General features: G+C 40.2%; 1 protein-coding gene across 3 annotated transcripts in view; it reads right to left on the reverse strand.

Annotated features, from left to right (window-relative positions):
- Positions 1-647: 647 nt before the first annotated feature.
- CEP170B (centrosomal protein 170B) overlaps positions 648-14,557 on the reverse strand; it is an 81,117-nt gene continuing 67,207 nt past the window's right edge. For 2 of the 3 annotated variants that reach the window (XM_067554956.1, XM_067554955.1), the window contains exons 11-16: positions 7,264-7,302; positions 6,484-6,627; positions 5,292-5,380; positions 4,485-4,578; positions 3,510-3,561; positions 648-2,691 (exon numbers count right to left, since the gene is read on the reverse strand). In XM_067554956.1, the coding sequence (XP_067411057.1) occupies positions 2,456-2,691; positions 3,510-3,561; positions 4,485-4,578; positions 5,292-5,380; positions 6,484-6,627; positions 7,264-7,302 (654 nt within the window). In that variant the 3' untranslated portion in view covers positions 648-2,455. The remainder of the gene's footprint in view (positions 2,692-3,509; positions 3,562-4,484; positions 4,579-5,291; positions 5,381-6,483; positions 6,628-7,263; positions 7,303-14,557) is intronic. The other variant, XM_067554957.1, reaches the window with a different exon arrangement.

Raw genomic sequence — 14,557 nt, forward strand, 5'->3', positions numbered from 1 at the left:
AGTATAGTCATGAGGATGGGAAAATGTGGTAAAAAGTAAAAATAAATAATAAAATCTGATGTTGATGAGTAACTCATAAGAACAGCCATGTCCATCTAGCCCAGTGTCCTGTCTTCCGACAGTGGCCAATGTCACCTGCTTCAGAAGGAATGAACAAAACAGGTAATCATCAAGTGATCCATCCCCCTGTTGCCCATTTCCAGCTTCTGGCAAACTCAAACAAATACCTGTCTACTGCAAAACTGTAACTAGTGGGCTGATCCCTTATGTTGCTAAAGCCCTTCAACTCCCAATGAGTTGTAGTCAGCACATTGGATCAGACCCTAACTGGGGTGACTTTGAAAACTAATTACCATGTGTCAAGAGCCATATCACTATGATATTAACTAAGGACACAGGCAAGTATTTCAAAAGGATACCTTGGAACAAACAATCAGACAGCATCAATGTAACAGGCAGCCAGAGAACTTAAAGGCCAAGTTCTTAGTTATTCTGAAAAGTAAATTTTTCTTCCATCATCACAATGTTCATATGAAGTCCAGTATATTTCTCCAAATCTCCACAGTAGTGAATGAGCCATGTTCTCTGTTGAATTCATTGGTAGCAAAACTGCACTATTTCCCCCCCTCCCACCCAAAACTTCGCTAATACAGCCGACCAGCAAGCTCTTCCTTTGGGACTGCTCCTGTTGAAATCAATAGAAAACTCCCACTGGCTATACTTGAAGCAGAATCCTGCCATTTGCTAGTAGACTAAACACTGTGCGAGCAGCTCAGTTACTTAATTATACTTATGTAACTGACACTTCAGCAAAATCCTAGAAGAAAAAGTCAATTAACTAACTCACCCAATTATGAAAACTCCACTGCCCCCCAATATGAAGTCAGCACATAAAGAGCAATTAAGCTTGGGATGCTATTTTCATTAGCAAAATTATACACTATATGAGCGTGTAGCAAAATTTAGCCTGCTTATTTCCATCAATACGTGTATTTCCCACAATTATGCAGATACATTTTCTTTTCCTGATCGCTGTTTCTCATTCAAGAGGAATTAATGCAACAGGGACAGATTCCAGTTTGCACACTGCATGCATCAAACAGACTCGCCAAAAAGCCTCTCAAATGCCCTTTTAAAAACAAAACAAAACAAAACAAACCCAAGCCTTAATTGTTTAGAATTTGGCAGCTCACTTGACAGATAGGATATAAAAAGCTATTTTTACAGTATACAGTATACTGCTCAATGCTGCTGCAAAATATCCTTAGAGCTCCTAAGATTATAATGGACCAAAAAGAGTCACACCAATGCTGCATTGTAAAACCAGCTGCGAGTAGCAGCTACCAGTTGTGAGTAGGTTCTCACGAATACAACAGGATGGTGTGTATTCATGCATACTCGGGTAGGAAAATTTCATGACAACACTATCAGTAAAGGCAGAGCCACATTTAAGCCATTATTCTGTGTGCTGGAGAGTGAATACTAGTTCACAGCAATTGTGTAATTAAGTTTATTATAGGAGCCAATGGAACAGATGTTCTTCTTAGTACTTGGCCAGTCACAGACAACTTGCTCTTTTGTCCATTCAGGAGAATTTGCAGCTCAATATGAAAGATTATTATTACTATTACATTTTCAAAACAATGTGTTCGGACAGCAATTATACTGCAATAATGAGAATTTGGCAAGTTCAGCTATAAAAACTGACCTTCTCATTTATGAGGCTTATCTACATTTGTGCCTCAAATATGTTCAGAATCTATAAGTACATTAGAAATTTTACACTCATTACGTCATACTTAATTTCACACCTTCCCAATGGAAAAACAAAAGTTTTGGATTGAAAGTGTGATGCACATAGATTCAAAGTGGTTTCTTCTTTTTTTTTTTTTTTTTTGCAAACACTGAAAACATTTTCATACAACTAGAACAGAGTTTCTTATAGAAACTTATATTGCACCATTATACTGCGAAGTATACAAGTTGATTCCAACAGAATTGTAATGCTCCATCTTTAAAATCAGTCAAAAATGTAGTGCCAATCAAAAAATAAAAGTACACTTCTTATTTTAAACAGAGCTTTGCTACAACTGAACTGCCAGTAACCGAAAACCATAAACAGGCTAATCCAAGAACACTTTAGAGCTTCGGCAGTAGCAAATGGAAGATATGCAAAGCCAGTTTCTTATGGCACATTGGAAGAATTTAAGTGAGTCTTTTTCTAAAAATTGGAGTTTGCCTCTATGCTGAATATGTGCTGCTCCACAGTGCTAGTCTTGTTTAAAAGGCATACTACAGAACTGCCATTCACCCACACAGCGTAGATTTTTTTTTTCTTTTTTGTGCAATGTGTTAGCAATCTAAACAACTGCTCCATATGAATTGTCCACAACCACTTGGACACAAAACTAACGCCACAGTAAATTACAGTATGACAGCAATATAAAATATTGTATCAGATCACGTATTTCTTTCCATCTGGAATGAAATTAGCATCTTGTAGGCTAGCAGATCCACAGTTCGATTTCTGGAGGTAATTTCTCATCTGTACTGGTGTCAAAGTCTCCAACGTGGAGCCCGAATGGTTAGCAGTCCTGACTTTAGTGGTTGTAGATTGTGTAGCAGCAGAGGATGCTTTGTTAATGGCAACTACATCCAAGTTCCCACTGGGGTCAATGATAGCATTTATAACTGGGGATGAAGAAAAACAGAGACAGGTAAATGCACAGTAGCTGCACGCAGTAGCATTTCTACACAAAACGTCTCTCACCTTCAGAATTCTAGAGTATTCTTGTGCCCCTTATAGTTACAATTTGTTCCCCTTTCCCCCATCACTCCACTCCACTTACTTCCTTTATAATTATCCTGGGGTCCAAGCAATATTAATAAGCAAAAAAAAAAAAAAAAAACCCCAAACCCCTCAAAAGTGGACCTTTACCATTAGGATTTGAGGCTTTCTGTTTACACTGGAAAAAGAGAAACATGTGCCAAACTCCAATCACTCACCAATAAGACATTATTACATTTTCTTAACTATTAGAATAACTGAAGGGTCAGGCATTGAGATCACACTGTTCTCTCTCTAGCCTGGCGCCTTCCAGACTGGAGTCAAGTCAACACGAACACTTGCTTAAAAGTCGTCTGAAAATATGGCCTGACTTACTGGCTGAATAGGACTGCCACCGTTTGGCTGCCTGAACAACAGAAGCCTTTGCTTGTCCAGCTTGTGGTGAACTCCTAATCATTGTGAATAAACCATTTCCAAAGCAATAACTTCAGCATTTCAGAAATCAGCAACTTTCTTATGTTTGCAACCCAAGAAAGATCCACCACTTACGTGTGTTCTGTTTGTACATACTGAGGAGCAATGCATGCACAAAATGAACGAGTGCTTCATATTTACAAAGTTTATATTGACAAAGCAAACCACAACAAGTTACGATAGTATTTTATTTTGTACGAGCTGTTTACACTTAGGAGAGAAACTGAGAACGTTTTAAATTACCAACCTTCAAGCTGTTTCTGAACTCTTCTTAGCTCATTTAAGATAGAGCTGATTTCCTAGAAACAAATGCACCAAAAAGATCAGTTAACTAACCAACTAACTAACCAACTAACTAACCAACTAACTAACATTCAGCTAATTTAGAAACCAAGCCTACACAGAATACCTTGTTCATTCTGTCTTTTTCTGATTAAGTTTCTGTATAGATTTGAGTTCTGAATTTGCTCATGCTACTGTGTTTTTGAGCATCAAAATACTCAAATACTTAGATCTTTGCATGGCTCCCAAGGGAGTCCAATTAATGGAAAGAGAAGTCTGTACAGGAGTAAAGATAACGTTGACTGGGGCACCAACATTTTTACTGCTCTGTTATCTAGCCCTAATAAATGAAGAGAAGGCAATGGTGCAAACGCCTGTGCCCCATCTACTCCAGTGCTATCATCAACGGAGCTGCACTGGTGGGAGACACTGAGAAGAGTGGTAGTTAAACAGACTTAATGGTCCTGTACTTGTGCTTCCCTTAGCCAGATTGGGTCCTTGAAGACTAACAAAGGGGAGATATAGGTGAAGTTGACAGTAGAATAACAGGATGAGGATATCTAATAGTAACACCTTAAAAGAGAAGAAGACAGACGTTTAATATATACATTTGGACTAACAAAAATTTAGGAAATGTATTTGATTGACTCCGAAACTCACAGCTTTGGTTTCTTAAAAACATTTTTTTTTTAAACATACAATGGGGGAAGTTCTTTTACCTTGATCATTTGCCACTTTTTATGTTTACATTCAAAGTTGAGGCTGGGACTTTCAGAAGAATCTAAGGAAGTCAGGCAACCAAATCCCATTAAAAGTCAATGCTAGTTGGGTATCTAACTGCTCTGAAAGTCTCAGCCAAATTCCATACATTGTTAGGCAAAGACTTGTGTTAAGCAAGCTTCTTGGCATCTTCTTTATTTGTTAAGCACAAACACATTACCTTGTTTGAGGTTTTTAATATTGGCACTTCATTTTCTGAGTTAATTTTGGCCTCCATCTCTTCCCAGGTCCTTTCGGTGTTCTGAAACAGAATTCTGAAGCACACAAGATTGGACCTTAATGTCCACCAAAAAATAGATCCTTTACATTTTTTTTCAGTATATAAATGGCACAAAACATAACAACAAAAGGGGTCTGTAGACTACTGATGAGATAAAGGGACTTTCATCTGCACTTCAAATCTACCTCACAAGCAACCAAAAGTCATTTCCTACCTGCTGGCTGTTCTAAGGCCTAGGAACTGACAGTCTTGTTCCAAGAGGGCATCACAACAAACACCGTCACAACCTGCATATGCTCTGGGAGTTTTGAAATGGGGGTCCATGGACTGAATGGGATGGAGAATGAGTTCCCTTTCTTCTCAGACTCCCCCAGGGGAGGCTAAGATGCAACAGTAAGGCAGTATAAAATAGGCAGAAACTCCGGGTTGCCATTTTGACACTGTCCTCCATGACAAAGTTAGTTGTGTCATATACAGTGAACTTTACATTTTTAAGCAAACATCCTGACGTTGTGTTATGTAGCTAGGTCAAGACTTCAGTTATTTAGGGACAGACTATGCTACAGGACAAGCCTATGAAAACTGAGGGGTGGGGGAGTAAAAACCTCTTTCTACTTTTGCTGTACAAAGAGATCTTCTTCCAGCGATGATGATCCAGTACCTTTCACAAGTAATAAATTAACCATGCCCTTCCTCCAAACAACTCAATGGACAAGAGTACATTCAGGATCAGGACTAAAAGCTTACTTCATTTTTTCAGCCAGGTTTTCTGTATTTTCACGGATCGTATGGGATAATTGTGACACTGGGTTCAACATCAGGTTGTCAAAGATTACCTAAAAGATAACAGATCAGATCATTTTGAAAATGTGCCCTCCTAGTTACTATTTTTATATTATACTGGTTGTGTCGAAACAGTTTATTTCTGCAGCTGGAGATAGTGACATCTCAGCTGAGACTTCCTGAGTCTGGGTCATATTTAAAACTCAACAGGAGATAAGAGAGAATGCAAGCTTTATTACAGTACTTCACTGAGGGGATTAGCACTAATCTGTTAAGATTTTATTCTAAAGAGTAAAGGAAGAGAGGCCTGCAGAATTGTTTTCAGTTATAAAACTGCTTAAGCATTTTTAAAAAACAATCACTGAAGTTCTCCCATGGTTTTAAGACAAAAACAGAAATCTCCCCTTGCCAATGTTCCATGTGTTTTCATACTGTAGCTCAAATCCAGGGTACTTTCACAGTGTTAGTTCTGGGAAAGCAATGTTATAACCTGCTGTGCAAAAACAATACGCCCAAGCCTCTTTACCACACAGTATCTATGGCCTTTGTAATGAAAGCTTTACATTCTCATTGCAATCAGCTTAGCTCATCTAATGAAAAACTCACAGCACACCACTCAGTACAGTAGACGCTCATTAGCAACAACATATCAGTGCCCTTTTGCTATGTTCTCCTAAGCGGCTCTTGCTATTATCGTGGGGAGTGTCTGACCAAAAGCGTGTGAAGAGTTAAGGGTGTTTTGGAAGGGGTGGGGCAGCCACATTGTGGGGGGGGAGTGGAGGGGTATCGGGTGGGGGAACCCCAAGTTTGTGGGGAATGGGGCAGGGGAGTCCCCAGTCGGCAAAACGGCTGAATGAGCCTGGCTGCCGAGGACAGGCTGAGGATGCTCCCGTTGGCAAGTTCATGCTCCACCCTGGTGAGGGATGGATGGCTGGGGAGGGCACCGTGCTCAGCCTGCAATGGAGGCACAGACAGCAGAGACGGGAGGGGGAGGGGACAGGTAGGTATTTCTATAGTTGCAAAGTCAAGGGCTCCCGAGCCCCGGAGTTCTTTAAATTCCCTCAGCTAGCTAGTGAGTTAGGAAGCACAAACATACAGGTTGCAACTTGCGGTATTATTATACACAAGCTTATAGAGTAAAGGGAAAAAAGCCTGCCTCCTCTCGGTTTCTTGCCCTCGTTTTTCTCGAGAGATCCTCTTCCCTATTGTCATTCATATTTTGATCAAAATCCTTGAATCCCATTGACCCGGGAGGCACTTTCTGGTAGTTCAGACTTGCTTCTGGAATGTGCTGCACCAACTTTAAAAGAAGAAGCAATGAGTCAGTCACAATTATCTGTGGTGCGGATTAAAAAACAAAAAACAAAAAATGAGGTGGGCAAACGGGCACGTTTCTGAAGGTATTAGATTTCGAGGCAAGCCCAAGAAGAGTGCTCCATAGTTCAAGTCCTGTTCAAGCAGGAATGGGTTCAGAAACAAATCATTTAGGCCCCAATCCTGCAAATACTTATACATGGGAGCTGTCCCATGAAACTCAATGGAGCGACTCATGTGCATGTTTGCAACACTGGTGCCACAAACTAACTCCCTGTCTAATATGAATTCTGGGTTAAACGCCAAAGAAAAATGATTGTTCCCAGATAAGACCCGTTCACGCATGTGCATTTTATGTTTTAATATAACAAACTCTGAAAAATTAATGCAATGTTAAAGTGACATTAAAGTTAAGCAAAAACAATCTCTAACCATACATGGAAAAGGTGAAAAAGCAATTAAAACATGTAAATAATACTAGAAAGAATAAAAACAATAAGCAAGACAACTAATTGGTTAGATTAAAATTGATAACACTAATTAGACAAAACATTAGGAAAATGTAAGGAAAACAACAACATGAAAGAGATTGGATAACAAAATAATGGGATGGAAAGTGCACCTGAGATGAATATGCCGGCCATAAAGATGTACGAGCAATCTGTGTTAAAACAGAAACAAAAGGAATAAAGAGATCAATGCTGACAACATGACTCTGACAGTTGTTATCAAAGGAAACACGCACACAAGATAAACCGGAAAGGGGGGCATTCCAAAAAGCGCATTTCAGAGAACAAACATTAAAAACACCAACATACTTCTATGGAAAGTTCCCAGACATCGACATGGATTGTGACATATGGAGAATTTGTTCACACACCAATTCCTTAGATCTGATCTGTTGCAATTCCCTGATTACATTTAAAAGAAAGGAACTGCAATAATATGGGCTATGCCTAAAGAAATCAGACAAGCAATGCAACAGACATCATGGAACTGTGAAGAGAGTCCAATGGTTGATGATAGCACACAACTCTCACAAGCAAAATGAAGAGAAACTGGGGATCCTGGGGCAAGGGTTGTACTCAAGCTAGGGTGACCAGATGTCCCGATTTTATAGGGACAGTCCTGATATTCAGGGCTCTCTCTTATATAGGCAACTATTACCCCCCACTCCCTGTCCTGATTTTTCACACTTGCTATCTGGTCACCCTAACGCAAGCACCGCACAACAGAACGTGAGTTATAAATAGTCAGAAGATATGAGACACTGGGTTAAAAGCACACACCATGCTGCCCTATATTGTTCATTTAAACAATGTCCTTTTCAGAAGTTTGGAAACATTTAGTGCATTATACTAGGAGTGGTGGTGGAAGAGTCACTAAAAATCAAAGTTAAAAAAAAATTAGATATTCCTACCATCTACAAATTATTAACATAGTGAGTCATAGAAGTGCAAAAGTAAGTTATTTTATTATATCTAAACAATCAGATCAACCCTAACAAGCTCTTTGGAACCACCAAGGTGTAAATCCAATATTTAGGGACCTATAAAATACTGTTTCATGATAAATTGGCTTATACTCATCCACAGTTCTATCATGTCTATAAATACTGGCCCATGGCATACCAATAGGTATTCTTAATACCTTTTACACACACCATAACAATACTGAAGGAGACTTAAAAAATTTTCGCACATCATTAGCAATTAAAAAAAACAACCCACAAACTTAAATTTTCAAAAGTGACTAGTGATTTGCCATGCCCAGCTTGACCCACCTTAAATTGGCCTGATTTTCTGCGAGTGGGTGGTCAGCACTTCTGAAGACCAGACCCCTTTAAAAGGCATCTCAAAGTTGGGCATTCAGTAACCGAGGAACTCACAATCACTAGTCACTTTTGAAAATGTAAGCCAGGTAGTTTGTACTCTTTGCTGTAAACTCACAGTAGTGCTCTAGTCAGCCTTTCAGGGAACTGTACAATCCATACACTTATACGACACGGGGGTACTAAAATCCTCACTAAATGTGCAGTTGGCAACTTCAAAAACAGTCTGGTTTAAATCCAAGCAAATCCTGGACTGGTAAGGACAAAATGTCAGGAGCAAAGCACACAAGCTCAGTTTTATGGTCCCATTTTTATCTTTTAGAAGGGCACAGCTACTTTGAAATTTTTAATCAAGTGTGGTAATAAAAGACATTAAAAAAATCAATTTGTTTAGAGCTTCAAATTGTTGTGCCAAGTATGAGTCCAGAGTGAATATTCACGGCCATTTTTTATAAACCCCTGAAAACAGCAACATAAACTGAAAATACTGACGCTCAATTACAGTGAGGTGCTCCTAGCTGGGGCAATCTGAGTACTACTTTGTGTTCTAAAATATTTTTTCCTCTATCAAAGTCCAGGTTGGTCCCCACTGACCAAGCCTTGGAAACATCAGAGAAGTTGCTACTACTTTTCCTACTGTGCCTGGGATCAAGAACAAGCTGAACCCATGAATTGTTCCAGTCTTAGAAAAGGACTGGATATTCAGCCACGGAAAACCAGGGGGCTAGATTAGTGTTATACAATGTTTTATATACACACCCTTCGTATAAGCTAGACAGGTCATGTGCAGCAAACTGCTTTGCTTGTTCACATGAGTGCTATACCTGTGCCCAGTGACCATTCAGGAAAGAGTCTTCTATTTCACCTAGTATAATTACAGTAGTTTACTTATCAAACAATGTCTGCTCCCCCACACTGTTCACTCACATATAAGCATTTAATATTGTCATCATTAGCCTTCCTGCACCATCAGGGGCATAAGGCAGAAGTCTAATGGCACCAACCATCCCTAACTTGGGCTCATTTTTCTAGATCTTCTATATTCAGATGTAATAATGCCACTTCAGCCATTATTGTGCAATGGAGTGCGCCTCTAGGTAACTCTCCCCATTTCTTGCCCTCAGATTGCCAAAGAAATGCTTATTTACGTAGCCCTTTATCTGACATCCTTAAAAGTAAGTCCCATCTCTTCTTTCATACTCCTTCTATTGTTGTAGGTAATTGTGCCCATTCTAGGACCTCTTCATTACTTCCTTCTGTAAGTCCAGTTTACTTCTAAATTCTGCACAGATACCTGCATTGAAAGCAGTTCAATTTGTGTTGAATGGACTTCTTATTTTCCCAGAGCTGTTTCATGTAGGAGGATGCATAGGACATTTACTATAAAGCTGTTCAATAAACACTCACTGATTAATATTACATGGCACCTTTCTCTCATGATCTTTGAACATCTCTTATTTGTGTTCCCTGCATTAGTATAAAGTAATCATTTTTAGCATGGATTTAGCATATGAAGTCACTTCAATGCCTCTTTGTCGCTAGGCACATGCTTTCTGATTTTAATCCCATTTCACACAGATTTTATGCACGGTTATCCAATCCCATGTCAATGCATATATAGTGCCATTAATAACATGGGGCAAGGATGTAAGGCTCAGCATCTCAAGCCATTCATCATTAAAGGGATTGACCTAACTCTTAGTGAAGTCATTAGACAGTCCCATTGACTTACTCTATTTCCCACTATTATTAACACAAGGGTGGCTCCACCAGTGTTAGTTATGTAAGGCGCCCTACCACAAATGGCCCACCAACTGTTGAGCGCTGTCTGGAGCGAATCTAATCAACATGATTCTTAAAATGGTGTCAGCCATTCCTGGCCACACACAAAAGAACTCATCCAGCTCTGTTAAAGGCGGGTACATGAAAGATGGGGATATAGCCAAAATTCAAGGCTTGGTATTAATGGGGATTAAACTAACCAAACATCTGTTGGAAAAGAAATACAGCAAAACACAAAATGTCCAGTAAGATTTTGGAATATATTGGGAACAACTTCTTGTTTCAGAAGTTGAAGGAAGTAACTAGGGGGAGAGACATTTTAGCCCTGATTCTGACCAACAGGGAGGAACTGGTTGCAGATTTGAAGATTGAAGGCAATCTGGGTGAAAGATGGATCGATTACATGAGTCTAAGGAAAGGAAGCAATGAAAGCTTCAGAATAAGGACAATGAACTTAAAAAAGCCAACTTTAACAAACTCAGAGAACTGGCAGATAAGGTCGCATGGGAGGAAAATCTAAAGGAACAAGGCGTTCGGAAGAGCTGGCAGTTTCTCAAAGAGACAATATTAAAGGCACAACAGCAAACTATCCTGATGCAAAAGAAAAACAGGAAGAATAGTAAGAGGCCAACATCGCTCTTCAATGACCCAAAAATCAAAACAGGAATCCCACAAAAAGTGGAAACAAGGACACATTGCTAAGGCTGAGCATAAAAGAACAGCACAAGCATGTAGAAACAAAATCAGAAAAGCTAAGGCACAAAATGAGTTACATCTAGCAAGGGACATTAAAGGCAATAGGAAGAGGTTTTAGAAATACACTAGGAGCAAAAAAAGGATGAAGGAAAGTGTAGGTCACTCCACTTACTGAGCTAAAATCAGAAGACATCAAGAAGCCTGAGGTGTTTAATTCACTTTATACTTCAGTCTTCATTAAAAAGGTTATTTGGGATCATTTGCTTAACACAATTAATATTAACAAGGGGGAAGGAACACAAGCCAGAATAGGGAAAGAACAATTAAAGAATATTCAGATAAGTTAGGCTATGTCTACACTTACAACAGCTTGTAGAGTCCAGGCAACACACATGTAGCTACCTGGTGCAGTGAAAGGCTCCAGCAGCAGGGCTCCATCTGCTGGAGTCTTTCACAGTGTCGAGGAAAGGCTCTGATGTGGGAAGGCAGTGAGGAAAGCCTCTGGAAGCTGTAGCCTTTCCCCTGCTGCAGGGAAAGGTTCAGGTAGTGGGACACCACACTGCTAAAAATTCAAGTGTCAACATGGAGACATAGCGGGTCATGTAGGGAACAACAGACAATATGTATCCTGGGGGATTCAAGCATGTAGGCCACTCTGCTCTACTCGCCTAAGGCATGTTGCACTGTCTACACTGTTTCACCATCTATACTATACCCATGCTAGCTGCTGTGCAGTGTCTGTACTCTACACCCTGCCATAAGTGTAGATGGACCCTAAGATGTAGTCAAGTCATCAGGGCCTGATGAAATTCATCCTAGGGTACTTAAGGAGCTAGCTGAAGCAATCTTGGACCCATTAGCAATTATCTCTGAGGACTCCTGGAGGACAGGTGAAGTCTCAGGGAACGGGAGAAAGGCAGACATAGTACCTATCTTAAAAAAGGGGGAACAAAGATGACCCGGGGAATTATAGACCAGTCAGCCTAACCTGGATACCTGGAAAGGTACCAGAACAAATCAGTTTGTAAGCACCTGGAGAATAATAGTGTGATAGACAACATATATTCATGAAGAATAAATCATGTCAAACCATCTTAATTTCCTTCGTTGGCAGGGTTATTGGCCTAGTGAATGGTGGAGAAGTAAAAGACTTGACATATCTTGATTTTAGTAAGGCTTTTGACACAGTCTCATAAGCAAACTAAGGAAATGTGGTCTACATGAAATTAGCATAAGGCAAGTGCATAATTGTTTGAAAGACCATACTCAAAGAGTAGTTACCAATGGTTCACTGTCAGATGGGGAGGACATAACTAGTGGGATCTTGCAGGAGTCTGTCCTGGGTCCGGTAGTATTCAATATTTTCATTAATAACTTAGATAATGGATTGGAGAGTATGATTATAAAATCTGTGATAACACTGAGCTGGGAGAGGTTGCTAGCACTTTGGAAGACCGGATTAGAATTCAAAATGACCTTGACAAATTGGAGAACTGGTCTGAAATCAAAAAGATGAAATTCAGTAAAGACATGTGCAAAGTACTAGACTTTGGAAGGAAAAATCAAAAGGACAACTATAAAACGGGGAATAGCTGACTAGGTGGTAGTACTGGTGAAAAGAATCTGGGGGTTATAGCGGATCACAAATTGAATATGAGACAATGTGATGCAGTTGGGAAAAAGGCTAATAGCATTCTGGGGTGGACTAACAGGAGTGTCCTGTGTAAGACATAGGAAGTAACTGTCCTGCTGTGCTCAGCGCTGGTGAGACCTCTGCTGCAGTACTGTGTCCAATTCTGGGTGCCAGACTTTAGGACAGATATGGACAAAGTGAAAAGTGTCCATAGGAGAGCAACAAAAATGATAAAAGTTTAAAAAACCTGACCTGTGAAGAAAAATTAAAAAACTGGGCATGTTTAGTCCTGAGAAAAGAAGACTGAGGGGGAATCCAATAACAGTCTTCGAATAGGTTAGGGGCTATTATAAACGAGTAATCAATTGTTCTCCCTGTCCACTGAAGGTAGGACAAGAGGTAATCAGGTTAACCTGCAGCAAGGGAAATTTAGGTTAGACATTAAGAAAAACTGTTTAACAGAACAAGAAGCAATGGTCTCAAGTTGCAGTGGGGGAGGGTCTAGGTTGGAAATTAGGAAAGCTTTTTCATTAGGAGGGTGGTATGGGTTGAAATGGGTTACCTGGGGAGGTGGTGGAATCTCCCTCCTTAGAGGTTTTTAAGGCCCGGCTTGACAAAGCCCTGGCTGGGATGATTTAGTTGGGATTGGTCCTGGTTTGAGCAGGGGGTTTGGACTAGATGACCTCCTGAGGTCCCTTCCAACCCCTATGATTCTATAAGGATAATTAAACACTAGAAAAGGCTTTCAAGGAAGGTTGTGGAATCCCCATCACTGAAGGCTTTTAATAACAGGTTACACAAACATCTATCAGGGATGGTCTAGGTTTACTCAGTCCTGCATTAGTGCAGGGAGCTGTACTAGCTGACTTCCTGAGGTCCTTCCAGCCCTATATTTATATGATTCTATGTTTTGCAAAAAGTGTTGTCTTTTTTCACTGGGAAAGTTTTCAGCCTGTTCTGCTCGTACCGTTGCTGACAGTGGTGGAGATTAAATGGTGTTAGCAATAGTGGGATGTTTTGGAAAAGATTCTTAGTTTGGTCAAGGCTCTACAGTTCAATACTCCCTCTTCTTCCAGTCACTTCTTATGGCCTTCCTGGGCCCTCTAAAACCTTCTCATGGCTCTCACAATAAAGTTCCAAAACCATGAATAAAAACCTTGGGTCTAAGATGACGCCTGCTAAGCACAGTCACTCAGACACTTGTCTTCTAGGTTTTGTTCCGCTCCCACATCCCTTATATTTCACCTAGATTGGAAGCATTCTTCTACAGCAGCGAGCTTGTCTTTCTTACACAGATACAGAGTGCCACACTGCCTATGGCACTATATAACTAGAAATAAGTATGTTTCTCTGTTTGGGGAAAGGTTTCTGTTTACAGGCATTAAAAATTCATTGGAAGCTGGGAAGTAAAGGGTAAATGTGTTGTCTGTCTGCTCAAACAGTCTGCAGGTGTGGCACTTGGATTCAAGTAAAGCAATAAAAGAATCTTTATCATCTCACAGCCTGAGGCTATTGTGACTCAACAGTATTTTGCACAATAGAGACACAAGCCCGGTCTACAGTCGGAAAATACCGTTTTCTGACAAGGGGTGTAGGCAAACCTGGTTTAACCGCAAATGCAAAGCAGGATAAACTGTGTTCAGTATTATTTCAGAAACTCTGGTTAAATTCCATTCTGAGGCTCCAGGAATAAAAACAACGGGGCCCTCTATTGGGGCCTCTAGGTGCTAACCTAACTCAAACAATACATAATGATCATTACGTTTTCCCACATCTTTGGATCTATTTTATGATATGCATAACATCATATCACCATATAGCAAGTGGAGACTCACAGACAGGTGATATCAAAGGCCCCGTTAGTTACTCAGCTTGAGGAAGGCAGAAGAAGCCAATCTGAAGGGGAACATCTAAAGGTAGTAGGATGGGTGCTACCAACAGCCAGTCAGGGAAGGAGTTAACTCCCTTCAAAGG

This window comes from Emydura macquarii, unplaced genomic scaffold (genome assembly GCF_026122565.2).
Source record: "Emydura macquarii macquarii isolate MOO-44397 ecotype Brisbane River unplaced genomic scaffold, CSIRO-AGI_Emac_v2 contig_1551, whole genome shotgun sequence".
NCBI classification, from domain to species: domain Eukaryota; kingdom Metazoa; phylum Chordata; order Testudines; family Chelidae; genus Emydura; species Emydura macquarii.